Source organism: Rhincodon typus, chromosome 4 (assembly GCF_021869965.1).
Source record: "Rhincodon typus isolate 14 chromosome 4, sRhiTyp1.1, whole genome shotgun sequence".
Classification (NCBI taxonomy): Eukaryota; Metazoa; Chordata; class Chondrichthyes; order Orectolobiformes; family Rhincodontidae; genus Rhincodon; species Rhincodon typus.
Window position 1 is genome coordinate 71,773,317 of NC_063335.1, and position 27,661 is coordinate 71,800,977.

General features: G+C 40.4%; 1 protein-coding gene and 1 pseudogene across 3 annotated transcripts in view; one reads left to right on the plus strand and one right to left on the minus strand.

Moving 5' to 3' along the window:
* Positions 1 to 24,822, plus strand: part of adcy8 (adenylate cyclase 8 (brain)) — a 104,547-nt gene extending 79,725 nt beyond the window's left edge. For 2 of the 3 annotated variants that reach the window (XM_020514206.2, XM_020514207.2), the window contains 5 exons: positions 3,492 to 3,650; positions 5,480 to 5,626; positions 8,548 to 8,640; positions 8,758 to 8,872; positions 24,262 to 24,822. In XM_020514206.2, coding sequence (XP_020369795.1) covers positions 3,492 to 3,650; positions 5,480 to 5,626; positions 8,548 to 8,640; positions 8,758 to 8,872; positions 24,262 to 24,749 — 1,002 coding nt within the window. In that variant the 3' untranslated portion in view covers positions 24,750 to 24,822. Of the gene's footprint in view, positions 1 to 3,491; positions 3,651 to 5,479; positions 5,627 to 8,547; positions 8,641 to 8,757; positions 8,873 to 21,868; positions 21,973 to 24,261 lie in introns of all 3 variants that reach the window. The other variant, XR_007261930.1, reaches the window with a different exon arrangement.
* LOC109914597 lies at positions 4,108 to 4,949 on the minus strand (annotated as a pseudogene).
* Positions 24,823 to 27,661: the final 2,839 nt, after the last annotated feature.

The window sequence follows — 27,661 nt, forward strand, 5'->3', positions numbered from 1 at the left end:
TCAATTATAGGTTTTTGGATTAATGTAAAATAGACCATGGTATTTCTCTCAGGGGTCAGTGTTTGAATGATATAGACAGGTTGCTGGAATGCATAAACATGATTAAATGTGGAATAAGTATTGAGCGTGCTGATTCATAAGGTGCCGGTTAAAACACAGTTTGCTGTATAACTAAATGGTACAGTTCTAAAGCAGATTCAGAATCAGAGAGACCTGAGGGTGGCAACACAGATTGAAAAAGTGGTTAAAAGGTATCATATATGGATCTTGGACTTTATAAGTAGAGGTGATATTATAAAATCAAGGAAGTTATGATGAAACTTGATAAAATACTGCTTTGACCTAGAGTCTTAGAATCATACAGGATGGAAACAGACCCTTCGGTCCAATTCATCCATGCTGACTAGGTTTTCTACACAACCAGTCCCAATTGCCAATGTTTGGCCCATATCCCTGTAAAACTTTACTATTTATGTACCTATCCAAATGTCTTTTAAATGTTGTAGTTCTACCTGCCTCTACCACTTCCTCTGGCAGTTGATTCCATATGTATACCGCCCTCTGCATGAAAATGTTACCCCTCCGGTCCCTTTTAAATCTTGCCTCTGTCACCTTAAACTTATGCCCTCTAGTTTTGAACTCCCCTATTCTGGGGAAAAGACCTTGGCTATTCACTCTATCTATACCTTTTTATAAACCTCTATAAGGTCACCCCTCAGCCTTCTACACTCCAGAGAAAAAAAGTCCCAGCCTATCCAGCATCTCCTTCTTACTCAAACCCTCCAGTCTCGGTAACATCCTTGCAAATCTTAATAACAACTTCCTATAGCTGGGTGACAAGAACTGTACGCAGTACTCCAAAAGGGGCCACATCGACATCTTGTACAGCCGCAACATGACATCCCAACTGCTGTACTCAGTGCTCTGACCAATGAAGGCAAGCGTGCCAAATGCCTTCTACGCCACCCTGTCTACCTCTGACGCCACTATCGAGGAACAATGTACCTGAACCCCTAGGTCTCTCTGTTTGACAACACTCCCCAGGGTCCTACCATTAACTTTGTAAGCCCTGCCCTGGTTTTTCTTACCAAAATGCAACCCTTCATATTTTTCTAAATTAAACACCATCTACCATTCCTCTGCCTATTTGCTCAGCTGATCAAGGTCATGTTATACTCTTAGATAACCTTCTTCACTTTCCACTATACCACCAATTTTGGTATCTTTCGCAAACTTGCTAACCGTGCCTCCAATATTCTCATTCAAATCATTTATGTAACTGACAAACAACAGTGGCACACCACTGGTCACAGGCCCCCAGTCCAAAAAACAACTCTCTAATCACCCTCTGTTCTCCTACCATCAAGCCAATTTTTTTTATCTAATTAGCAGGCTGGATCCACATGATCTAACCTTACTATTTTCAATTCCAGGCACCCCCACACTTTGCAAATGTGAAAATTTTAGAGAAGGTACAGAAAATATTTCTGAGAATGGTTCCAGGAATGAGGAACTTCAGTTGTGTTGATAGTTTGGAGAAGCTAAGTTTGTTCTACTCAGTGTAAAGAAGCTTGAGAGGACATTTAACAATGTTCAAAATCATAACAAACTAATAGTAAGTATAGACAATATGTCCTCATTGGTGGAAGGTCTTGAATTAGAGGACAGCAGTTTAAGGTCATTAGCAAAAGAACCAAAGGTAAGATGAGAAAAACAATTTACTCAGTGAGTGAGTTAGGATCTGGAATTTGCTGCCTGTGAGTGTGGTGGAGGCAGATTGAATTGTAGCTATTAAAAGTCAATTGGATAAGCACCCAAAGAGAGAAATCATTCAGGACGACAGGGAATGGGTAGGTCATGCAACTAAATTGTCATGTAGTGAGACAACACAGCCTCGAAGGGCTGAATGGCCTGTCTGTGCTATTACTATTCTGTGGTGAAGTGCTGCAATTGTTATCAATGTCATCAGTTAACCATCCAAGAGCCCCTGCTGGTGGCAATGTATTGTGTTATTCAGATGAGAAATGAATCCAGTTTGATCTTGATGACGTGCACACTTGCATGAGAAACACTCTCTGTGCAGGCAACACTTTAAGAATGGTCACTTGATAAGTCAGAGACAGGGGCATTCAGACTCATGACAAGAGTGATTTTCAAAATTTCAGACATGAATGTTAGAGTGTCTGATTCATGGCCTTTATGATTTTATATTAATTAACTGCAGCCATGACGACAATGAGTAGAGTGGATGGATTTTTTTTCTTTATTCATTCATGGGATGAGGGTGTCTCTGGCTAGGCAGAATTTATTGCCCATCCCTAATTGCCCAGAGGGCAGTTCAGAGTCAATCATATTGCTGTGGGTCTGAAGTCACATGTAGGCCAGACCAGGTAAGGATGGTAGTTTCCTTCCCTAAAGGACATTAGTGAACCAGATGGGTTTTTTCCTCAACAATGGATTCATGGTCATCATTAGGCTCTTAATTCCAGATATTTATTGAATCCAAATTCCAACATCTGCCAAGGATTCGAACCCAAGTCACCAGAACATTATCTGGGTCTCTGGATTAACAGTCCAGTGATAATACCACTAGGCTATTGCCTCCCTATATATCCAGGGGCTTATTCAATAAACTGTTACCCAGTTATAAATGAAAGGAAGGATTTATTTGCAACTCACCAGAAAAAAAGCCTGGAGTCCTTTACAAATTAAATGTTTCATGCATTTAACCTGCTTCTAAGAGGAAGAAAAATTTTTGGAGTATAAGTAAAAGGGAGGGAGACATATACAAGCAGCACAGTGACCATGATAGTGGTCATCCAAAGGCTTGAAGCAATGATCTGGAAAAGTGAGTTCAGAGTCTCACCATGTCATTGGAGAATTTAAATTCAGTTATGTAAGTATATTTGGAATAGAAAGTTAGTATTAGTAATGACAACTGTATTAATGCATAAACCTAAAAGGTTTGTAAAATTGCTCTCGGGCAGGAAACGTGCTGTCCTTACCTGGTTTCATCTATATGTAGCCAGAGCAGTTGAGTTATCTGCCCTTTGCAATGGCTTGCAAGTTTTTTAGTTGTACTTAAGAAGGCAGTTCCCACCACCTTGTCAAGTAGAAGCAGAGAATGGACAATAAATGCTGGCCTGGTCAGCAACCCTGTGTGTCACGAGCAAATAAAAACAAATGCCCTATGCAGTAAAAGGCTGGGATACCTATCTTCAAAATATTTGTCTTCAATCAGTTGCTGTCAAGAGATAAGATATTTGTCATTCTTTAATGATGTACATTTTACAATTCTATTCATTCGGGCAACTTTTAAGAACAGGAAAGGAATGCAGTGGTATGAAGCTGTCTTGTTATGGGTTTGAAGTACAGATTGTGCAAAACATAAAAAATGTATAAATAGAGTTAGACAAAGCATGAGGGAATTTTTGAGTTATTCAAGGAAATCTACTTGAAAAATCTTAACCTTTTTTAATAAAAATGTTCAGCTGGAATACACGGCAAGACTGGACTTCCTATGGCGAGTCCAAGCAAAAGAGGAAGTTAATGAAATGAGAGAGCTACGAGAACATAATGAAAATATGCTTCGAAATATTCTACCAAGTCATGTTGCACACCATTTCTTAGAAAAGGATAGAGACAATGAGGTAGGTTCACTAAATTACCTTAAATTTAAAACTAATTGAATCTATAATCAGACTTTTCACTTTTGAATTCACAAGTCTCATTTTAAGCTTATTCAATTGAATGTGTGGAAAATCAATGTTAAAAGTATCTACACAGCTAGTACACTTGTCAGTAATGAATCTTTCCACACTATAAATGAGACTGGTTCACAATACCATTACCATCAATATCAATAAGGCATTAACAATCTAAGATAAAACTTACAGTGGCAGTTTTAACTCCTTTCACTTAGTGGAATGGATGCATTAGAGTTAAAATTGGAGCAATGAAATTACGGGACTGAGTTTTTTGAAGGTGCCCAGGATCTCGGCCGCCAACTGGAACCCTACAAAAATCTCCACATTACCTGCATTTTGGAAGGCTTCCCACTTCTCGTGCCAGTCTGGCACTTGACAGTCAAGCAACAGCCTTTTTTTATTAAACCATTTTACTGTTTAGTATCAGTTTATGTATAGCATCTATTCTTGTTAGGTACAGCATCAAAGGAACCCTGTAGCAGCCAGATTACTGCTGAACTTTGCACGCACCATACCAGTGTTTCCATGAGCACTTTACCCCAAATAACAGGAGTCTCGTTTGGTTTACCTCAAGGAGTCACAGTGTTGTTCTTTGCTTTGTAGACATTACTACATCTCTTATCCAGGTGAAATTCTGCTTCATTGCAGCAATAACCGTCCTCAATCTTCAGAAGGGCAGTGTGCTCTCTCTAGTTTTGAAAGCCTCATTCATAACCTGTAAACAGAGCTTTGCACCACAATCTTCCATGCGCTGTTCGAGGCAGCTGGATCACCCACGCAAATACCAAGATGGTAGAAGAACAGGAGCAGGAACCCAACTGCTGAGAGTTACCAGTCAATCAGAAGCTGCAGCCTTTCTATGCTCAGCAGCACCACTTGAGGAGAGATGACTTCTGACTGATACTGCACCCACATAGTCTCAGATCAGGGAGAGACCAAAAATAAGCGAGTGATGGCAGGAGGAGATTCATTGGGTGGGGTCATGGTGGGAGAAAGAGTGGAAGAGTTGGCAGAAAAGGCAGGCCAGTGGCTCTCATTTGACCTACACCCATTCCAATTGCCACCCCACGCACCTGTTGTTATGGATTCTATGGTTGCATAATGGTCATTATTTACGGTAGACAATATAATGAAACCAGCCTGATTCAGTAATTGAATATTTCCGCATTGTCACAGCATGGAAGAAGACTTTTTAATGTTTACCTGGAGTAATGTGTGCAATGTATGGAACGAGATCCACATGGGCACTCTACAGGTATCAGTAATGTCAAACTATGATTGCAACCTCACTCCCCTCTCACACCCTCATTCCCCCCACCACCAAAACCAACAGGTCCAGTTGGGAACTGTAGTGGTGGCGCCGATACCAACTGGACTGAACAGACTGAATTCCTTGCTTTGGCAAGAAAATAAAAACTATTTGTGATTATTATGGTGTTATTACGCTAAGGTTCAATTTCATTGCCTCGCATTAACTTCATATCCAATAGTTATGACCAGTTTAACATCTTTGCACAAAACGTGGAAATGTTGTTTGAAAATTAAATATAGAGTGTAATTCCTTTGATTCGGAACTTGTCAATTCAAATTATCTGATAATTCAGCTTGCGTATGAGCTTCCCAATATTGTTCAAATCAAATTTTTGGATGATTTAGTTCTTCAACAAAAAAGCAACTTTGAATTCTCAGAAGTAAGCTGTAACTCTGACAAGCTGATAATTATTCTTTGGTACTTATTATTATTATTATTATTATTGTTCTTTTCTCATCAGGAACTTTATTCGCAGTCTTACGATTCTGTTGCTGTGATGTTCGCCTCCATTCCAGGATTTGCAGATTTTTATTCTCAAACTGAGATGAATAACCAAGGAGTAGAATGTTTACGTCTGCTGAATGAAATTATTGCAGATTTTGATGAGGTCATTTTAAAATCTTAGACTTACGTGATTTAAAGTCTTGTACTTTTATGCCTTTGGTTGGTTTTTGAAGTGTAAAGGCAAATTGTCTTCTTCATAAAGTATTTAGTTATTTGGTACTACAGAACTTGAGTATTGCTGGAAAAAGACACATTCTGTTGAAGCTTTTTTTTAATCTCATGCTAATCAAAAGACAAAATATGTCTTTTCAGGAAGAAAGCATTTGCTTTGAGAATGACAGATTCACAGCACTGGGTGGGGAGGGAGGTCAAAGGAAAGATCAGAGAGCTTATTGCTAGAGTGCTGTTCCATTGCAATTCAATCTCCTGTGTTTCGACAGTCATGATACTCTATCAGTTTTTAAAGGCTGGAAGCACTTTGTGGCATCTTAAAATTGTGCATGGCACTATAGAAATGCAAGATCTTTCTCGCTCTCTTTCTCTCTCTTTTTCCGTCTCTTTCTGTGTCTCTCTAATCATGAGAGGCATAGATAAGGTAGATAGCCAACAGTATTTCCCCATGGTAAGGGAGTCTAAATCAAGAGGGTATATGTTTAATGTGAGAAGGGAGAGATATGAAAAGGTCCAGAGGGGCAACTTTTTCACACAGAGGGTGGTGAGTGTCTGGAACAAGCTGCCAGAGATAGTGGTGGAGACGAGTACAGTTTTGTCATTTAGGGAACATTTGGACAGGTACGTGGATGGGATAGCTGTGGAGGGACACGGACCAAACGAAGGCAAATGGGACTAGATTAATTGTGAAAACTGGGTGGCATGGACAGGTTGGGCCGAAAGGCCTGTTTCCCTGCTGTAAACCTTTATGACTCTCTAATAAATTCCCAGAGTTGTACTGGTTGAACAATGGCAGAAGATTGTCCATCTGCTGCATTAGCCCAAAGAAAATTATAGGGGATTCCATATATTCATTGATCGGAATTTTCTTAACAGGTAAGCAGTCCCACTGGTGGGACAAAGCAGGATGCGACCCCATGCAAGTGGGAATCCTGGACAAAATCTGGTCACTGCCAGGATCTCCAACCTCTTTCATCCCAATCCGAGATCTGCCAGCTCAGCAGTAACACTGATAGGTGCGGTCACAATCAAGATTGTAGGACAAAGGAGACAGCACCTCCACACTGAGGTGTCCTCAAAGATATGGCATTTTTTAAAAAATGTACTTTTCCAGGGCTGAGCAGAAAAAGAGCCACAAAAATGTTGAAATCTAGTTTATTTTGTTTTCATACATAAGAACATAAGAACTAGGAGCAGGAGTAGGCTATCCGGCCCCTCAAGCCTGCCCCGCCATTTAATAAGATCATGTCTGATCTTTTTGAGACTCAGCTCCACTTACCCGCCCACTCACCATAACCCTTAATTCCTTTACTGTTCAAAATTTATCTAGCCTTGCCTTAAAACATTCAGCAAGGTAGCTTCAACCGCTTCACTGGGCAGGGAATTCCACAGATTCACAACCCTTTGGGTGAAGAAGTTCCTCCTGACCTCAGTCCTGCATCTGCTTCCCTTTATTTTGAGGCTATGCCCCCTAGTCTTAGTTTCACCTGCTAGCAGAACCAACCTCCCTGCCTCCACCTTATCTATTCCCTTCGTAATCTTATATGTTTCAATAAGATCTCCCCTCATTCTTCTGAATTCCAATGAGTATAATCCCAGTCTACTCAGTCTCTCCTCATAATCCAACCCTCTCAACTCTGGAATCAACCGAATGAATCTCCTCTGCACCCCCTCCAGTGCTAGTATATCCCTTCTCAAGTAAGGAGACCAAAACTGCACTCAGTACTCCAGGTGTGGCCTCACCAGGACCCTATACAGCTGCAGCATAGCCTCCCTGTTTTTAAACTCCATCCCTCTAGCAATGACAGACAAAATTCCATTTGCCTTTTAATTACCTGCTGCACCTGCAATCCTACTTTTAGTGATTCATGCACAAGGGACACCCAAGTCCCTCTGCACAGCAGCGTGCTGCAATTTTTTACCATTTCAAAGATAGTCCATTTTGCTGTTATTCCTACCAAAATGGATGACCTCACACTTATCAACATTGTACTCTCATACATCTCAACCTATTGATGTTTTTCTGATTCCATTGGAGCGTGAGACATAAGATTAGCTTTTTCCAAACTGGGAGCTACAGGAAGCCAGTGGACTGCAGTATGGATTTGTATGAGATCATATAATTCAAAAGAAACAGCTACTGACATTTACTTAGTGCTTTTGAAGTCGCAGTGTGGTTCACTGGAGTGTAGAATTCAATCAAAGAATGGTACAGCAAAGAAACACCATTATGCATACACTTGGTATTTTAAAGAGCTATCTAGTGCCACTTTCTTGCTCCTTCCTGAGGTCCAACAAGTTTCCTTCACGTATCTGTTCAATTTCCATTTCAAAATTTGTTATTGAATCTGCTTCTAGGCAGCTTATTCCAGTTTCTCCTTTACCTGAAGTATTCTCAAGCAGAAGACAAAGAAGCTTGAATACATGTATCAACGGGTTCATGAACAGCTTCTTCTCTGCTGAATGGACCTCTCTAATTTCAATCTAATGTTGACCTTGCTTTGGTGCACCTCCTGTGCAATCGTAACCTTGTATGCCTCACTCTGTCTAAACACCCTATGATCTATATGTCCTTGTTTGTTATGATCTGATTGTATTGCTCACAAAACAAAACTTTTCACTGTACTTAGGTACATGTGACAACAATAAATCAAATCAAAATCAAATGTTGCAAATGGTGGGCATGACCAAGAGCCAGGTTTAGAGGAATGCAACAATCACGGAGAATTGTAGGGCTGGAGGAAATTGGGACTTGTTCAGAAAATAATAGAAATTAATAGAATATCATTTTTAATATGTTAACATCTTCCCTTTTTATATTTGATTGTTTCATCTTCTTGATAATTCTTGCAGCTGTTGATTCAGGAGCGATTTCAGGACATTGAAAAAATTAAAACCATTGGAAGTACTTACATGGCTGTCTCTGGATTGTCTCCTGAGAAACAGGTAAAAATGAAACATGTTAAAGTGTCTGTGAACAGTTTATAGCATTTAACACTCAATATATGAACATATTGAAAATGAATATAAAAGGAAAAACATTTTTTATTATCTCCCATTTAGCACTGTGACGAAAAATGGGGCCATCTGTGTGCTCTGGCAGACTTTACCATTGCTTTAAACGAAAGTATACAGGAAATAAACAAACATTCCTTCAATAACTTTGAACTTCGTGTTGGTAAGTATAGCTTTAATATTCACGTTACATCTCACATAAAGTTGTTCGGGAAAATTGTACGTGGTTCACTCCAATTTTAGTAATAACATATAGGGCAGAATCATGTGGAGACAACGGGGCTTTTGGCTGGTGGCTAGAGAGTCTTCCTACCCTCAGGAATACCTTCCACATCTGGCACCACTCAGTCACTTAGCAGGCCAGGCATGGACATCTTGCAGAATCAAGGACCCTGCCAAGACAGCCAATCAGTCAGAGGTCGGCAACTGTTCTGTAGAAACAGTGGCACTGGGGAGGCACTCTCTGCTAGTGGGACTATAGCCTCCCCCCAGGCCTTAGATTGAGGAAGGACTCAGGCACAGAGTGATGTCTGGAGGGGGTATACAGGAATGGGAGGCTGGGGGAAGGTGGTGGTGCAATACAGCGCTCACCACATCTCCCTCACAACTTTTACCCCTGGTTCTAAGTCCCTCGATCAGGCACTGAGAACCAATGAACGAGGGACAGGGATGCAATGGCCTAGTGGTATTATTGCTGGACTGTTAATCCAGAGACCCAGATAATGTTCTGGGGACCTTGGTTCGAATCTTGACGTGGCAGATGTTGGAATTTGAATTCAATAAAGTATCTAGAATTAAGAATCTAATGATGACCATGAGTCCATTGCCGATTGTCAGAAAATCCCATCTGGTTCATTAATGCCCTTTAGGGAAGGAAACTGCCATCCTTACCTGGTCTGGCTTATATGTGACTAAAGACCCACAGCAATGTGGTTGACTCTGAACTGCCCTCTGGGCAATTAGGGATGGACAATAAATGTTGCCAGGCCAGCGACGTCCTCATCCCGTTAATGAATAAAAAAAAGACTCCTGAGAAACCTGCAAAGTATTACATCTAGGTTTACTTGTCATGCTGCCCACATGCAACTCTATGAGCCATACTGGGTGAGGCCCTCAGGTGGGCATTAATTTGCCACTTAAGGCCCTCCTTTGGCAGCTGGACAGAAGGCCATCCAAAAGTCTTCCAACTAGCGTTAATTGAATGGAGGTGGACGGTGCAAGATCGCATCTGGTCCGATTAAATTCCCCTTATGCCACTAAATTCACCACAAGATTCCTTCTGCCCACAGTGTGTGAAAAGAATTTAAAAGTAATATTTTCATACTTTATAGTAAACGCTCAATGATTCACCTCACATGAAAGAAATGAATTTTTGGTAGTGTGCAGACTGACACTGATTTTTTTCCTTTTGTAAAAATATATTTTATTCATAAATATCTATAACTATATTACAAAATTTTCATAAACAGATAGTTTAGAAAATGCAATAAAACACCCACTCTTTTCTCAATTGTCTTCGATGCCTCAGCCAATTGCAAAACTGTTATAGTAACTAAATATGACAAGAACAATGTACTTTCCACTGCAAGCACACAGTTCTTCAGTACGTTATTGGCTGAAAGGCCTTAGACAGTGGCCTTTCTCCATTGAGTCTTTGTGGCCAAGCTTTATTATAACCTTCATTTGGAATGTACCAGTCTGCAGCACACAGTTGAGGACAATACTTTGCACTGGATGACCAGCAAGTTTTGGACAGACCAAAGAACTTGTCTTTCAACATGTTGATGTGTCATCAAGATGCAGTTGATGTTTGTCGGTGTGTATCGCTAAGACCAGCCTGTAGAACACAAGACTTCTGCATCATGGAGCTGCTCAGGACAAACCTTGACAAAATAACCACCACATCTCTCTCTTGAGATCTAATTTGAAAAGACACAGTCCAGAAAATGATGAACGACAGTCTCCTCATTACCACAGCAATCTCAAGGACAGCGTCCCATAGCACAGAGTGCTCATATCTGCAGGAACGATCTAATGGGTAGTCTCTCTGTCACCACCAGCCAAACTACATCTTGGTACTTGTTAGAAAGTTCTGGTGATGGGGCATTCTGCCAAATGAATTCAACAGTCTGCTTGGGGACCAGGATGAACCGTCTCTTTTCTCTGCATGGTCTCAAAGGAGTTACATGCTGACCACTCCCTCATGGACTTGTGGTCAAAGGTGTTCCTCTGTATAAACCTTTTAACAAGGGACAGGTGATCTTGTATGGTCCAACTACTGGGATCATTCCATAGCAATGGGGCCAGACCCATCCCTCACAACACTGGGGACAGGTAGAACCTCAACATTTAATGTTTGCAGACCGAGGGTCTGTGGACAGCTTAATACAACCACACACAAGGGGGCCATCAGGATGAGACTGACGTTGGGTCTGTTCTTCCCTCTTCTGTCCAGGGTTTTGTACAAGGTTTCCCTGCTGGCACGATCCATCTTTAACCCCCAGGGAAGTAGAAGATGGCTCAGGTGACTGCTGCAGTGCAGGCTTGGATAATGGGCCAGACCAGCCCACATACAGCAATACCAAGACCACCTCTCACCTCACAACTAGTTTTCTACCCATAATCCAGGGGGAGTGGTGCTGCTACATGCCCAGTTTCTGCCTTACTTTGGGATTACACTGTTCCTGGTTTTTGGCAATGCCAAACCATATGGCCGACATCTGCAGGTGATCTGACCTGATGGGGGAAAAGATAAAGGATCAGTTGGCCTAGTTCCTAGAGAGCACGGCCTCTATCTTGCCTTGATTTACCTTGGCTCCCAAGGCCAGTTTAAACTGGTCACAGATGCTCATGAGCCTCCGACTGACAGCAGGTCTGAGCAGAAGATAGCGATGTCGTCTGTGTTTAGGGAGGCCTTAACGTGATGGCCTCCACTTCCTGGGGTCATCACTTCTCTCAGGCTTACATCCTTCCTGGTGGATGTGCTGATGAAGGGCTTGAAACAACACACAAATAAGGCAGGGAGAGAGAGAGAGAGCAGCTCCAAATTTGATCAGGAACATAGAACATAGAACATTACAGCGCAGTACAGGCCCTTTGGCCCTCGATGTTGCGCCGACCTGTGAAACCAATCTGAAGCCCATCTAACCTAAACTATTCCATTATTATCCATATGTTTATCCAATGACCACTTAAATGCCCTTAAAGTGGGCGAGTCTACTATTTTTGCAGGCAGGGCATTCCATGCCCTTACTACTCTCTGAGTAAAGAAGTTTTCTGATTGCCATTGATTGAGACTGCACTACTGATGTTTATAAAAAGCAGTCAAATCCAAATGCAGATTCTCTCCTTAAAGCTGTTTTGAAGAACCTGTCCCTCATCTAGGTGTGCAAAAATCTGTCAAAGGTTTTGGTGAAGCATGTGTCCATCCTCCCTGACCTGCACGTAGGCAATTGTATTTCTGAGTAACGTGTGTGCTCAGAGATCTTCCTTCTAGGTACAGAGCATGTTTGGTCAATAGGGGAGGCGATGGCCTAGTGGTATTATCGCTGGATTGTTAATCCAGAGACCCAGATAATGTTCTGGGGACTTGGGTTCAAATCCCGCCATGGCAGATGGTGGAATTTGAATTCAGTAAAAATATCTGGAATTAAGAATCTAATGATGACTGTGAATCTGTTGTCGATTGTTGGGAAAAACCCATCTAGTTGGCTAACGTCCTTTAGGGAAGGAAACTACCATCCTTACCTGGTCTGGCCTACATGTGACTCCACACCCACAGTAATGTGGTTGACTCTTAACTCTGGGCAATTAGGGATGGGCAATAAATGCTACCATCCCATTAATAAATAAAGGAAAAAAAAAGTGTGAATACCCAACTCCAGAGCAGACCTGACTGAGTTGACAATGACCTTTCTGTGCTGTATGACTCTATGACAGAAATTTGTAGTCCACATGCAGCAGTAAATTGGTCACCAATTTCTAATTTCCTCCTTCCGCATATAGACAAGGGTGATGATGCCTTTCCTCATGGCTTTGCAAATGTTAACAGTCAAAAGCATAGTCTCATATAGCTCTAGCAGGTCCTGCCTGATCAAGTCCCATGGAATCAAATACAACTTGCTGGTAAAATGTCACCTCTGAGAGTTTTACTCTGTTGAAACGATTTGAGGGTCTTACCTTGTCCAAACTTAGCAGCTTGTCCAGACTATCCTGCTTACTGTCATCTAATACACACACAGACTGGCACTGATGCTCTGGAGACAGACAGCATCACATGGACTTCACAGATAGCACCCTATGGGACTGTCTGCTCCCTAGATAATCAGGCACGTCTTCATAGTGCCATCTGGTATGCAGCACAGTATTTGTCCTCTAAAATGTTTCACGTAGAATGTTATATAAAGTTAATATGGTATCAGCTAAAACAACAGAAACCGCTTGCAGGAATAAATCTCATTTAACCTAGCAAAATGCCCCAAGGTGCTTCAAAGAAACATGATCAAACACAGTTCAATAGCAAGTTAAATGAGAAAATATTAGCACAGATAATGAAAAGCTTGTGCAAAATAGAAGGTTTTAAGGAATAATTAAAGGAGGAGGTGAGGTGACTGTTAGAGATATGGAAAGAAAATCCCAGGGCTGGGGCATCTGAAGGCACAGCCAGTAATGGTATCGATAGCAAAATCAAGGATATGCAAGAGGCCAGAATTAAAGGATGCAGAAATCCATAGGGCCAGTTTAGATCAGGTTTGGATGCTATTAGCAATGAGAACATTAATGTGAATCGCGTGCGAAACATTCAAACCCTCAGCACTCATCTCATTTTAATAACAGAACTGAAACAAACTAAGATCAGGTAAGTGGAACTCCCAATTTTATTTCAATTTTATTTTAATTTCTTGTTTTCCACCAGTGGTTAACCTTGTTTGGAGATCATCAAATTTTCAACTCCATAGACTGTAGCACCTCTGAATATCATAAGACCATAAGACATAGGAGCAGAAATTAGACCATTCAGCCCATTGAGTCTGCTCCGCCATTCAATCATGACCGATTAATTTCTCAACCCCATTCTCTCGCTTTCTCCTCGTAACCCTCGACCCTTGACAATCAAGAACCTATCTATCTCCATCTTCAGTATACTCAAATGACCTGGTCTCCACAGCCTTCTGTGGCAGTGAATTCCATAGATTCACCACTCTCTGGCTGAAGAAGTTTCTCCTTATCTCCATTCTAAAAGGTCTTCCCTTTACTCTAAGGCTGTGCCCTTGGGTCCTAGTCTCTCCTACCAATGGAAGCATCTTCCCAACGTCCACTCTGTCCAGCCCATTCAGTAATCTGTAAGTTTCAATATCAGATCCCCCCCCTCCCCTATCCTTCTAAACTCCATTGAGTATACACCCAGAGTCCTCAAACATTCCTCAGATTTTAAGCTTTTCATTCCTGGGACCATTCTCGTGAACCTCCTCAGAACCTGCTGTAGGGCCAGTACATCTTTCCTGAGATATGGGGTCCAAAACTGCACACAATACTCCAAATGTGGCCTGACCAGAGCCTAATAGAGCCTCAGAAGTACATCCCTGCTTTTATATTCAAGTCTTCAAAATAAATGCCAAATTTGTATTTGCCTTCCTAACTACTGATTCAACCTGCAAGTTTACCTTGAGAAAATCCTGGACTAGGACTCCCAAGTCTCTTTGCGTTTCAGACTTCTGAATTTTCTTCCCATTTAGAAAATAGTCCATACCTCTATTCTTCTTAACAAAGTGCATGACCTCACACTTTCCCACGTTGTATTCCATCTACCACTTCTTTGCCCACTCTCCTAACCTGTCCAAATGCTTCTGCAGCTCCCCACCTCCTCAATACTACCTGTCCCTCCACGTATCTTTGTATCGTCTGCAAACTTAGCCAGAATGCCCACTGTTCCTTCATCTAGATCATTAATGTATAAAGTGAAAAGTTGTGGTCCCAACACTGACCCTTGTGGAACACACTTGTCACCGGTTGCCATCCTGAAATTACATGATTATAGATCTCTTCCTGAGCTCTGTAGCATCACTGATGCCAGTCTTCAGTGAATTCCATTCACTCTATGTGATATTAAGAAACCTAGATAAAGTACTGAGGCACTAGCTACTGCAAAGGCTATAGACCATATGATTGTAAGATATGGGAACAGAAATTGCTGATTCAATCCATCAGGTCTGCTCCACCATTCAATAAGATGTTGACTGATAACTCTCAACTCTGCTCTCCTGCCTTTTCCCATTACCCTTGATTAGCTTACTGATTAAAAATCTGTCTGTCTCAGCCTTGAATATACTTAACAACCCTTCCTCAATAGCTCTGTGTTGTAAAGAATTCCATTTGATTCTCTACCCCCCGAGAGAAGAAATTTGTCCTCATCACAATCCTAACTGGGTCGCCTAATTAGACAGTGATGTGGAGAAGTTTTGTTTTTTCTGAGGGTAGTGAATCTATGGATTTTTTTTACCACAGAGGCTGTTATGGCTGGGTCATTAAGTATATTCAAGGCTGAGATAGACAGATTTTTAATCTGTAAGGGAATCAAGGGGATAAGGCAGGAAAATGGGGTTGAGGATTAACAGATCAGCCATACTCTCACTGAATGGCAGAATAGACTCAGTGGGCTGAATGGCCTAATTCTATTCCTATGTCTTATAGTATTATAGATATCTAGTATTCAGATCTTGATGTCTAACTATATAAATGTTGTGAGACACATCTGTTGTGATTAAGATTGGTGCTGTTAAAATGAATGTTATTGAGTCACACTTGAGTGAAAGGTGAGAAAATAAAACACTCATTCATGCTGATTTCTTCTGATTTCTAATTAGGCTGATTTTCTGCCAAACAAAAATGAGTTTAATTCATTCAACAAAAACAATAATTAGACATTATTACCTTAAAAGAAGTTTCAGTTGCCCTTTAGCAGTGGCGTAACATATTGTGCATGATGTAATATACAATGCATAAATGTAATGAACCTTTCATAAAACCTTGTATTACCAGACTTATCCTTATAAGATTTGGATGGCACGGGCAATCCACTTGTAAATGTTGAATTTATCTGCTGGATTTTATCGCCCCCAACAGTGAGTGTTCAGGCTTGTAATATGCCATGGGCATCTTCACTCCACACACACCCTGGCCTTCACCGCAATTTTATCATTACTCATCCATGGGTCAGTTGTGACCCTTAAGTGGTAAATAAACTGGCGACTTAAAGACTTTATTATACCATCACTAGGATTAGCCAGTGCTGGGAGAGGTCCAGCTTTAACTGCGACTGCTGAAGGCAGGCAAAAGGATTTGAGGTGCCTCCTTAACTGGAATCCCAGTCACCCACACTTCCAGTTCCCTTGGCCTGCCTACTCTGACCCCAACACAGCTCGGACCTTAGTCCCTGCTCACCTTTTATCACAGCTCTGCCTCCCTAGTGTTTGACACTTATGGTTCTTACAGTGGCAACTGTTTCAAGAAGTGCTGGAAGTAAAGTTTAAGATCTAATCTGAGGACAGTCTTTACAGTAAAACACAATATATTGTTTTAATGTAGCAGTTTCTAATATGTACTGAGAAATTTTGGTTGTTTTTCTTGCATTGTTTGATGTATTTTAGGATGTAATGATGCAATTAATGTCAAAAAAATCTAAAAATTGGATAGAGTCCCCAAAACAAGTACCAGGACCTCTATTAGCAATTACTGTATACTCGTTCAAAGTAATGTGGGTAGCCTACAATTTTTATGCTGTCCATTGATTTGAATAATATTGACATGCAACCCAGCAGTAAGCGTGCTGCTGATTGGCTGCAAGCAAGAGTGCTAGTTTTATTCAAGAATAACACCTTTTTACATCTAGTCTACACTATTAAAAAGCAGTCTGCACTTTTTATTGTGGAAGTGCATTTTGGCTGCAGCAGGTGTTGAAAGTGGCTGGATAAGAATCTCTAGCATACATTAAGAGACAAGATCGGTAAAGAGTGAGAGTTCAGATTGCCTGATGTAGTACTCAAGGCCGAGGCGTTGGAGATGGAGAAGTGGCGGCACTTAGAAGGGAATGGGAGCAATCATGGAGATCAATATTTATAGTCTTACTTTGATTGCTGATAGAAGTTTAATGACCTCACAGGAGTTCTCAAGGTTAGTGAATTTATTTTCGAATGCCATGTACATTAAAACTGAACCATGAGCCTCACACTGTACCTAATAGAGCACAGCCCAACGTTCACCAGCCAAGATCCTCTAGCACAACTGCGTTGATCTCATCCTTACGCACTTGCCACAGTTGCGAGTCTCGAACCCTCGTCCCAGTTTGCACAAGCTACAAGCCATTCGACAACGGCAGCCACGTCACCTGAACAGATTGCACCACGTGTACTGAGACAGTTCAATCTCTCTTTCGTGACAACGTGGCACAGAGCTGGAACAGCAGGAGATAAGCTGCTAAGCTAGGCTAAAAGGGGAGGCAATGGCTTAGTGGTATTATCGCTGGACTGTTAATCCAGAGGCCCAGATAATGTTCTGGGGACCCGAGTTTGAATCCCACCACTGCAGATGGTGGAATTTGAATTTAATAAATATCTGGAATTAAGCATCTAATGATGACCATGAATCCATTGTCAATTGTTGGAAAAACCCATCTGGTTCACTAATGTCCTTTAGGGAAGGAAACTGCCATCCTTACCTGGTCTGGCCTACATGTGACTCCAGACCCACAGCAGTGTGGTTGAGGAATGGGCAATAAATGCTGCCTAGCCAGCGACGCCCTCATCCCGTGAATGAATAAAAAAGAAATGAAGCAGTGGAGTCAGGCATGAAGAAATTTGGAGCATAATTGGAGCAGTTATTGTTGAAGCCATGGCCAGTGGCAGTGATGAGAATATAACAAATGACACTATCTCCATACCTAGTTCACTTTCTCCCATCCCACTTCTGACTCATCCCACAACATATTTTGATTTGCTGGCTGTCTATGGTGTAAGCACGCACCACTTTTTTTTTCCTCTTTTAAATATCCATAATCTGCTTCTTGGTCAGATACTGGTACCAGCACAGAAATATCAAGAAAATCAGGCAGTGTTGCTGAATGAAACACCATCACTAGTTTCCACACTGGCAGCAACGGCTCGTGTGTTCGGTAGCATATATAACCTGTTCAGTGACGCCCAGTTTGGATTCCACCAGGGTCACTCGGTTCCTGACCCCATTACAGCCTTGGCTCAAACATAGACAAAAGAGCCGAATTCCAGAGGTGATGTTAGAATGAGAGCCTTTGACATCAAGGCCGCATTTGACTGAGTGGATTCAAGGACCCCTAGCAAAACTGGAATCAGTGAGTATCAGGGACTAGCTCCTCACTAATTAGAGTCATAGCTGGCACATAGGAAGGTGGTTGTGGTTGTTGGAGGTCAGTCATTTCAGTTCCAGGACATCTCTGCATGAGTTCTTCAGGGTAGTGTCATAGGCCCAACAATCTTCGGCTGCTTTATCAATGACCTTCCCTCCATCATAAGGTCAGAAGTGGGGATGTTTTCTGATGATTGCACAACGTTCAGCATCATTCGTGACCCCTCAGATACTGAAGCAGTCCATGTTCAAATGTAACAAGATCTGGACAATATCCAGGCTTGGGCTGACAAGTGGCAATTAACATTTACACCACACAAATGCCAGGCAATGACCATCTCCAAAAAGAGTCAATTGACCAGAAACCCAACTGGAGTCAGTTATGTAAACACAGTAGTTACAAGACATGGTCAGGGATTAGAAATACTGCGGTAAGTAACTCACCTCCTGACTCCCCAAAGACTGTCCACCATTTACAGGACAGAAGTCAGAAGCGTGATGCAATACTCCCCACTTGCCTGGATGAATGCAGTTCCAACAACAATCAAGAAGCTTTATGCCAGCCCAGGAAAAAGCAGCTCGCTTCATTGGCATCACATCCACAAACATCCACTCTCTCCGCAGCCAACTCCCTCCTGGATGGTATCAAGCTTCTTGAGTGTTGTTGGAGCTGCACTCACCTAGGCACGTGGGGAGTATTCCATAAAACTCCAGACTCTTATGGTAGACAGGGTTTTGGTGCTGCCCTTGCAATTTACGTTCTGGCATTGATCATTTAAATACAGCAGTTATTGGTGGGTATGGAGCAAGGCCTGTACTCAAAATCAATTACTGTTGGATGCAGTCTGGAAAAACAGGGATATGCATTTCTCAAGCAATAGGAGGAAAATAACCTCTGCTCTCAGCAAGAAGGCATGGTTCGTAGTAACTGAGGAACTGAGAAGCAGGACTGCAGGTCATGTAGGGAATGTGGGAAGCTGTTTAATGACTCTACCAGGCCAAGAAAAGTAAATACATTTGCTAGCTTGTGCTTTTAGTTCCACCCCTGTCATTACTGACTTACTGAGCATTCTTCCTCACGAAGACTCATTTTTCAGCTGTATCCAGCCTTCACTTTCTATGAACGTCATCAACCTCCCTCTCCCTTATTAACTTCATTCATTTCTGCCGCTCACCTCCATCCTTGGTTTGTGTATGTTCCATTGTCACTCTGACTAAATGCACTGCATCATTCGGGCGAAAACCTGACTTTCGCTCCTAGGTCTGTTTACTCAACTCTTAAGGGACAAGAGAAGGAAGAGGGAGAGAGGTGGCACAATATTATTTCTTTAAGTTGCCAACGGAGAAACATAGAATTTGCAAATAGCTAGAGACGATATCACAAATACCAACAACGACCACATCCTTTGAACAGTGGTAGAACTGAGCAGCCTGAGTATAGTGACTGTCAAGATTATGATTTTGCAATGATTAAATCACAACCCTTTACTTTGTCTACTACAGGTGCAGCAGTTGTCATAGGATATCCATGAGGATGAGTCCTCAGAGGACCTCATTCCTTCTGGAGATGCACCACTACAAAAGGTGCAACTACACACACTAATGTGATTCTACCTAGATGGTATGCTAGGTTTTCACCGAATGTGTATGAACGGAGAGTAGTGGCAGAGACAGCTATGGATGATCCAGGTCAGGGAACACAATCCATTCGGAGAGCATCAGGGGCTGCCATTGAGCAGAAAAGTGCAAGGGAAACCATCAGCAACGTAGTCAAGTATTAACTGATGTGCGACATATACTCTCTCTCTCTCTCTCTCTCCACCTTACTGGTCGAGATGGAGGAGGAGGAGAGTTGACGATACAATGTCTGCCAAATCCGGAAATGTGAAAAGGCCTATCATGGAGAGGAAACCCACCACTAAGGAGCTGCAAACATACTGTGAAATGAGTTCATGCAGGCCATGACCATGATTGTACAAATGTTGTGGCCTTAAAAAGTGGCCCTGATTGCTGCCAGGTTGATATACAGACAGATGAGATGGATGATGGCAGAAGTGATTGTGGAAGTTAGAACCCCACTCCGTTCCCAATTCTTCTCTGTCTCAGTGCCTAACAGTACCTAACTTCATCTCCTATTTTTGGGATGACCTTCAGAAGCTACAGATTCCAGAGGGCATAGTCCAATAGTAGTCTCATTGCTGGAATATCCGGCAGGCTTCTCGATCGTAATGGGATGGCTTTCTCCATGTTAATTCCACCCTTCGTGACAGCTCTGAGGAAATCTGGTGCACATGTACCTACATGAGCTCATTGATATGATTATGAACCAGTTGTGCGTTGATGGACAAGCTTTTAGGTGATCATAATGCTTTATTAAATTTCCAAAAATGTGTAGTCTGTGGAAATCAACCAACAATTCTGAGCTACTGACATCATAAGACAATTTTTCATAATTGTTGGAACTTGAAAACAATCCATAAATAATCTGCTCCATGTATTTATCAGGAGCTGACTGGGAGATACTTAATATCTCTCCAGTCATGGCGAAAAAGTGAGGGAGTTGGTCACTCTCAGAGCTACAGTTAATTTGTGGCTACTGGGGACAATGGTGAGCAGTTCTTCCTGTGGAAGGCTGCAAGCTGCCACCATCTGGATGTGACGACTTTAACCTGAGGAAGTATCACTTTTCCGAAAGGTCACGGCAGATGAGCCTCCGCCTGTAAAACCTGGCTAGTGTCTCGTGTGACATCGGCGTTGCTGTGCAAGTGATGTTCCACCACAGAATATTGCAGATTCTAGGATAATGATAGTCTTCCTCTTTTCATTTGGAGTCAGATACATCCAACACACCTTCTGTTGTGATCTCATCACTTTGAAGTCCTCCAAGGTTGTAAAAAGCTATATCCAAACAAGAGCTCTCTCAATAAACATTTGCCAGAAAGAATTGAGACACTGACTGCTATAAGTGAGCTTTCATTCAGGCAAAGAACAACATGTTTAAGCTCGGAATGGCTGATAAGTTCCTACTATATTGCAATAATTAATTAAACAGTTTCTGGTGTGGATTTTTTGTCAGCATCGAAACATGTCTCCATTAAACCTAAAGTTGGTGCATTTGATCCTGATTGAGTGCCCACTCTAAAAATGCCCCAGATTTCATTCATGTTGAATTTTGTTCTTACCTTTTATATTTTCATTCTCCATCTTCATTTTTCTCTTTTAATCTATTCTTTCTTTCTCTCTCTTTGTTTTCTTTCTGCATTCCCATTGAATTAAATCTTCTCATAGATATTTCTTGGTTTAAATTCTTAACCATTTTTCAATCTGCTTGATTAAAGAGTTACACAGTTGCTTGCTCTGTTCGCAATGGTCCCATATGTTCTGTAGAGGACGCTGTGCATTTTAGATGACCGGAACTTAGAGTGCAAAAACACATGAAAAGGCTGGCACAATTAAGATCAAACACCACTTCCATTCAATTAATTATTTAATGTGCAAAGTCACATTCATTCTCTTAAATGTACGTTTGAACAGATATTCATTCTATTATCCCACATTCTTTTTAAGAATGTAATCTCAATCCACCATCATTTAAAATAAATATTTATGTTGTTTTTACATTACGCTGTGACTTAGTGGCTGCATTGTCATTAGACTTTTATCACAGCCAAATACTAGCACATATAAATATCTACATAATGTTAATTTTGCTATTGCAAGTGTTATCTTAAATCATTCGTTCACACATTTGTTTCTTGTTTCCAATTTACTGTCATTCATAAAGCATTACAGGGACACCAAGTGGCAGATAATATGCACTGCATGAAACATCTTTGACAATCTCTGATGATAATCCTCAGGTTTGACCTGATCGGACTGTTCTGATTGGTGAGTTTAAGGGATGAGTCCGTGAATTGATATACTTAGTCAAAGTGCCTGTAGAACCTGAGGCGGACTGGAGCTTTTGATACAAAGGGATAGTTGCTTGTGATTGCTGAAAATACAAATTTTGACAAAACCTTTTTTTTATCTTGCACTCATCTAGACAATTCGCAAGAAATATCAAAGGGGAAAACTAATAATTATACAAAAGGAGAGTTTAACATACAAGCTTTGCTTCAGTTTTTCAACTAGGCAGGTTGACTCTGATTGGTCATAAAATGAACCATGAAAAGCTGTTACCTATTTTATTGAATTCAAACACACACACAAACAGTGTTCTTTGTAATAATATTAGGTAGCTTCTAATACATACAACAATGCCACACTGTGAGCTCAAATGATAATCCTATGACCAATGCCCTTACCAATAGCCTGCCTGGTGTACAATTTAAACAAGGTCTAGTAATCAGCATTCATGGCTGCTGTCTCCATGGCAATGCCTCTGGCAGTCAGAGCCCACTTGCCAAGCAATTAGCATTTTCCTCTCATATAATAGAAATGTTGGTTTTCCTTTTAGATTTTCATGGAATCCCTACAGTGTGGAAACAGGCCATTTGGCCCAACAAGTCCACACTACCCCCTCTGAAGAGCATCCCAGCCATACTCATTCCCCTTACCCCTGCATTTTGCCATGTCTAACCCACCTAAACATCCCTGGACACTACAGGCAATTTAGCATGGCCAATCCACTTACCTGCATATCTTTGGACTGTGGGAGGAAACCGGAGCACCTGGAGGAAATCCACACAGACACGGGGAGAATGTGCAAATTCTACACAGACAGTCACCCAAGTGTGGAATCGAACTCAGGTCCCTGGTGCTGTGATACAGCAGTGCTAACCACTGAGCCACCCCCGTTTTTTTGTAAATGTTACTCAAAAATGCAAGATGAAAAGTTTTCACATAATGTGTCTTTTTTAGCAATACTGAAACAATAGCTAAACTGTTGCTACAAACTTTGAATTCTAAACAAGGACTTTGTTATGGAGCAAGATTGGATGCTAACAAGCTGTTGGCATCAGTAATACATTCTAAAATTCTAATGAGCAGATTTGGAGGAGAAAGAGTGTTCAATCCATGGATAGTATTCAACCCATTGGATGTGAACTTGCCTTTTCAACTCAAAAGTAAATAATTCCTGGTAAACCTTCATATGCTATGATGATAACAAGTCATGAAACCAGATGGTAGACAAAACTTGTACTTAGAATGTAGGAAGACCTGCTTTTTATACATGGACAACATTATACAGCCTTTCCCAGAGTGAGAAGTTTTAATTCTACTAAAGTCTAATGAAAGAATAACTAGACATCCTGAATTTAGTGAAATATTGCTGTAATATACTATTTGACCACAGATATTTCACAGGTTTCTGTTAGTAATAAGATATCCCTGCGTTCCTGAAAAGCAAACCATCCTTTAGATGTTTTTGGTCAGAATTTTTTTTCTATAACTACTGGAATACCTTCCGGGATAATCTTAATTTAAATGACTGAATGTGTAGTGTTACAAATTATTTTAATTCATTTTTTCTATGCTTTCAGAGTCAAATGTTGATATTTATACATTGAAGGTATTTACTGTGTGTTTGAGAGAAAAGATTTATCTGTTGATTCTGAGTAAAATGGTTCTTTTTAAGTCAAAACATGTAAGGGCTATGAAAAAGTTGCTAAATGGAGACTTTTTAGATGATGCTTTACTTGTTTTCCTTTTACTTTTAAATAGTAGTTAATACATTTCCTGATGAATCAGTATCAAGCAATATCACACTTGGATATTCACTGATGCAGACTTGAATTATTCCCTGGTCTGTTATGTATTTCTTATCCAACTGGGACAGCAATTGGACTCAGTTTCTGGCTTTTGAAAGGGCTAAGAAACAAACTGCCCCAGTTATTATTTGTGATTACTGTTCATAACTCTGCTGAAAAGTATCTGTGTATTTGCATCAGGTCAGGAGCAGGTAAGGCTCAACTCTAATGTGTTCCATGGTCAAATAATCTGTCAGTATTCATTGTCTTGGATCAAAAAGGATTAACCTTCTTGACAAAGCTATTGGAAAGGTTTTATCTCCCATGATGCTTTATTCCATCAGGAAAAATGGTGTGAAAACTGTGTGTACATGGCATGGCTTAATGATTAATTATGTCCCCATTACAGTAAGTGGAACCTCAGTAGGAGTTAATGCATTTAAGTGTGTAAATAATTTACGTGGTAATGCACATTTACTTCCAGGTATTAGCCATGGCTCAGTTGTTGCAGGAGTTATTGGTGCTAAGAAACCTCAATACGATATCTGGGGTAAAACTGTAAACTTAGCCAGCCGCATGGATAGCACAGGCATTAGTGGCAAGATTCAAGTGCCTGAAGATACATATCTTATTCTGAAGGACAAAGGATTCGCCTTTGAGTACAGAGGTGAAATATACGTCAAGGGGATAAGTGAACAAGAAGGGAAGGTAAAAACATTCTTTCTTCTGGGAAGAGTTCTGCCAAATCCACTTATAATGCAACCACGAAAGTTAACTGGTCAATACTCATTAGCTGCTGTTGTTCTTGGACTTGTGCAGTCTTTAAACAGACAAAAACAAAAACAAATTCTGAATGAAAATAAGAACACTGGCATAATTAAAGGACACTACAACAGGAGGATATTACGTACTTCCAACGTACCTGAAGCAGTGACACAGGTCGAAGACTCAGAAAAAACTGAATTGCCATAATTACAATTTAATTGTTGAAATTTTGTATTTCTTTTATATATATATATAAATAAAAAGGTTTACTTTTTTAAAATTGGCCTAGTGCTTTAAATTCTCCATCTTTACACTGTTGAAAAATCTCCAAAGCCATAGAAGTTCAGGCTACACATTTCTGTTTAATAGTTAATAGAAATTCTTAGCCACACCTACACCACAGATGAGTTCATGCATGTCACTACCATGTTCATGGACAAACCTTTACAAAATAGCTGTGCTGTGTTGCTAGGACTAGAGAAATATTCCAGTACTATTTTAAAATCTATAAAGATAAGCCCAGCAACTGCAGGATAACTTATGCTTGGAAAATTTATAATTGAGGACAATATTAATGGTTGCATGGACAAATTTGGATTAATAAGGAAAACTGGTATGAAGTTGTTAAAGACAAATCAAATTTTACCATTGATTATTACGATGAATAAGAGTGAATTGATAAAGGTAATGTGATTGATTTGACATACATGGACTTCCAAAAGGCATTTGATAACTTGCCATAAAACAGGCTTGCCAGTAAAGTTGAAGCTAATGAAATGGAAGAGGCAGTGACAGCAATGTTGGCTGAGTGACAAGGAATAGACAGCAATGGTGAATGGCTATTTTTCATGCTGGAAGAAGATATTTCAGAGTCTCCATAGGGTCAGTATTAGGATAATTGCATTTGTTGATCGATATTCATGACTTAGACTTGGGACACAATTTCAAAATTTGCAGAAGGCACCTGGACATCTTGTGAACTGAGGAGTATAGTGATAGATTACATTGGGAACTAGATTGTGTGGAAACATAGGTGAAATTTAAGACAGAGAAGTGTGAAGTGATACACTTTAATAGGAAAATGCAAGGAAGAGTAATATAAAAGAAAGGATACTAATCTAAAGGAGGCATAAGAGTAGTGGAACCAGGGAATTTATGTGAACTAATTGTTGAAGGTAGCAGGACATATTGAGAAATTAGTTAATAAAATAGATGGGATTCTGGATTTTATGCATAAAGGCAGGTGTTGAAATAACTCCACAGAGACCAATATGCCGTCACCTGTTACCCTTTATTTACACATGGAGTATCTTTGACACAGATCCAGCTTCACCAAAGCCAGTTCTTAGAGTGAACAGGATGTCTGACACTCCTTATCAACTTTGACACAGATCCAGCTTCGTCAAAGCCAGTTCTTAGAGTGAACAGGATGTCTGACACTCCTTATCAACTTTGACACAGATCCAGCTTCACCAAAGCCAGTTCTTAGAGTGAACAGGATGTCTGACACTCCTTATCTGTCAGCCAGGGCTCAGATTAACAGCCCCAATCAGAGAACTCTATTCTATGAGGTCCACCTGGCTGACCTCATTACAATCACTACACCAAGTTTGCAGTGACACAAAATAAATGAAAAAGCAGGTGGTTAGACGCAAAATGTCTGCAGAAGGATAGAGACAGGTTAAGTGAGTGGGAAGAAACCTTGGCAGATGGAATATACTGTAGAAAATTGTGAGGTTATGCACCTAGGCAAGAATAATAGATGAATATTGTATAAATGGGGCAAGAACGCACAAAGGCTGGGGATCCTCCTGCATGAGTCATAAAGAGCTAGCACACAAGTTTAGCAGACAATAGGGAAGGCAAATGGAGTGTTGGCCTTTATTCCAAATGGAATGGAGTGTAAAAATAAGGAGGGCTTATTAAACACACTCAAGGCACTGGTTGGACTACACATAGAATACTGTGAACTGTTTTGGCCCTCTTATCTAAGGAAAAATTATCGGATTTGAAGGCAGTCCAGAGAAGGTTCATTAGGTTGATTCTGAGTATGGAGGGATTTTCTTATGAGGAGAAATTGAGTAGTTTCGGCTTATACTTATTGGGTTTTAGATGAATGAGATGAGACCTTATTGAAACATACAAGATTTTTCACAGGCTTGATAGGGAGAAGTTGTTTTTTCCTGTGGGACAGTTTAAACCAGAGGGAATAATCCCAAAGTAAGGTGTCACCCATTAAAGACAGAGATGACCAGGATATTTTTTCTCCTTGAGGGTAGTGAATCCATGGAATACCTTCCTGTAGAAAGCTGTAAAGCTGTGTCATTTGAGTATTAATTATTTAATTAGTTATTATTGATTATTAATCAGGTAGGGAATCAAGTGTTATGCGGATAAGGCATGAAAGTGATTCAGGATTATCAGATCAGCCATGATCTCATTGAATGACAGAGCAGATTTGATAAATCAAATAGTCTACTTCTGTTCCCATGTCTTATAGTCTTACTCTTGGAGGAGGAGCAGCATGGATCTTACAGCTGCACCTGGGATTGCAGGCTCAGTTAAAGATTTATTATAGCTTTGTTTTACAGTTTTACCGTTATTACAGTCATTATAGTTTACTAATATAAGATTTTTTTCCATTTTGTTTTATTATCATTCAAAAGAAAACCAAACAAAAAAAAAAGTGATTTTTTTTCAAATAGACTTTATTTTTAAATGGTTTTTATTAAGGGCCTACAGGGAATGGCTGAGGTCTTTTTTATTCTTAATTGCGAAATTTTAAAAATTCAATATGTGTTTTAGAGAGGACTTTTTTTTTGACAATGCATAGGGTTCTTTTTTTAAAAAAAAACAGTTTTATTTCAAATAGGGAGTTGAGTTTTCATCCCGGAGAGTCCTACATGTGGTCAGCTTTGGACAAGATTTTCTTTCCCTTCAAGGGATTTATTGAAGAGGAATTGTTTTTATTCGGTTAATCGGCTAAATAGTTGATTTGATTTAATTTTTCATATGTTTGATATATATATATTTAATTTCTTTCTATTTTAACATTATTTTCTTTAGGTAATGAAAGGTAGTTTATTTTGTAAGGGGTTATTGAAACATCGTTTTTTTTA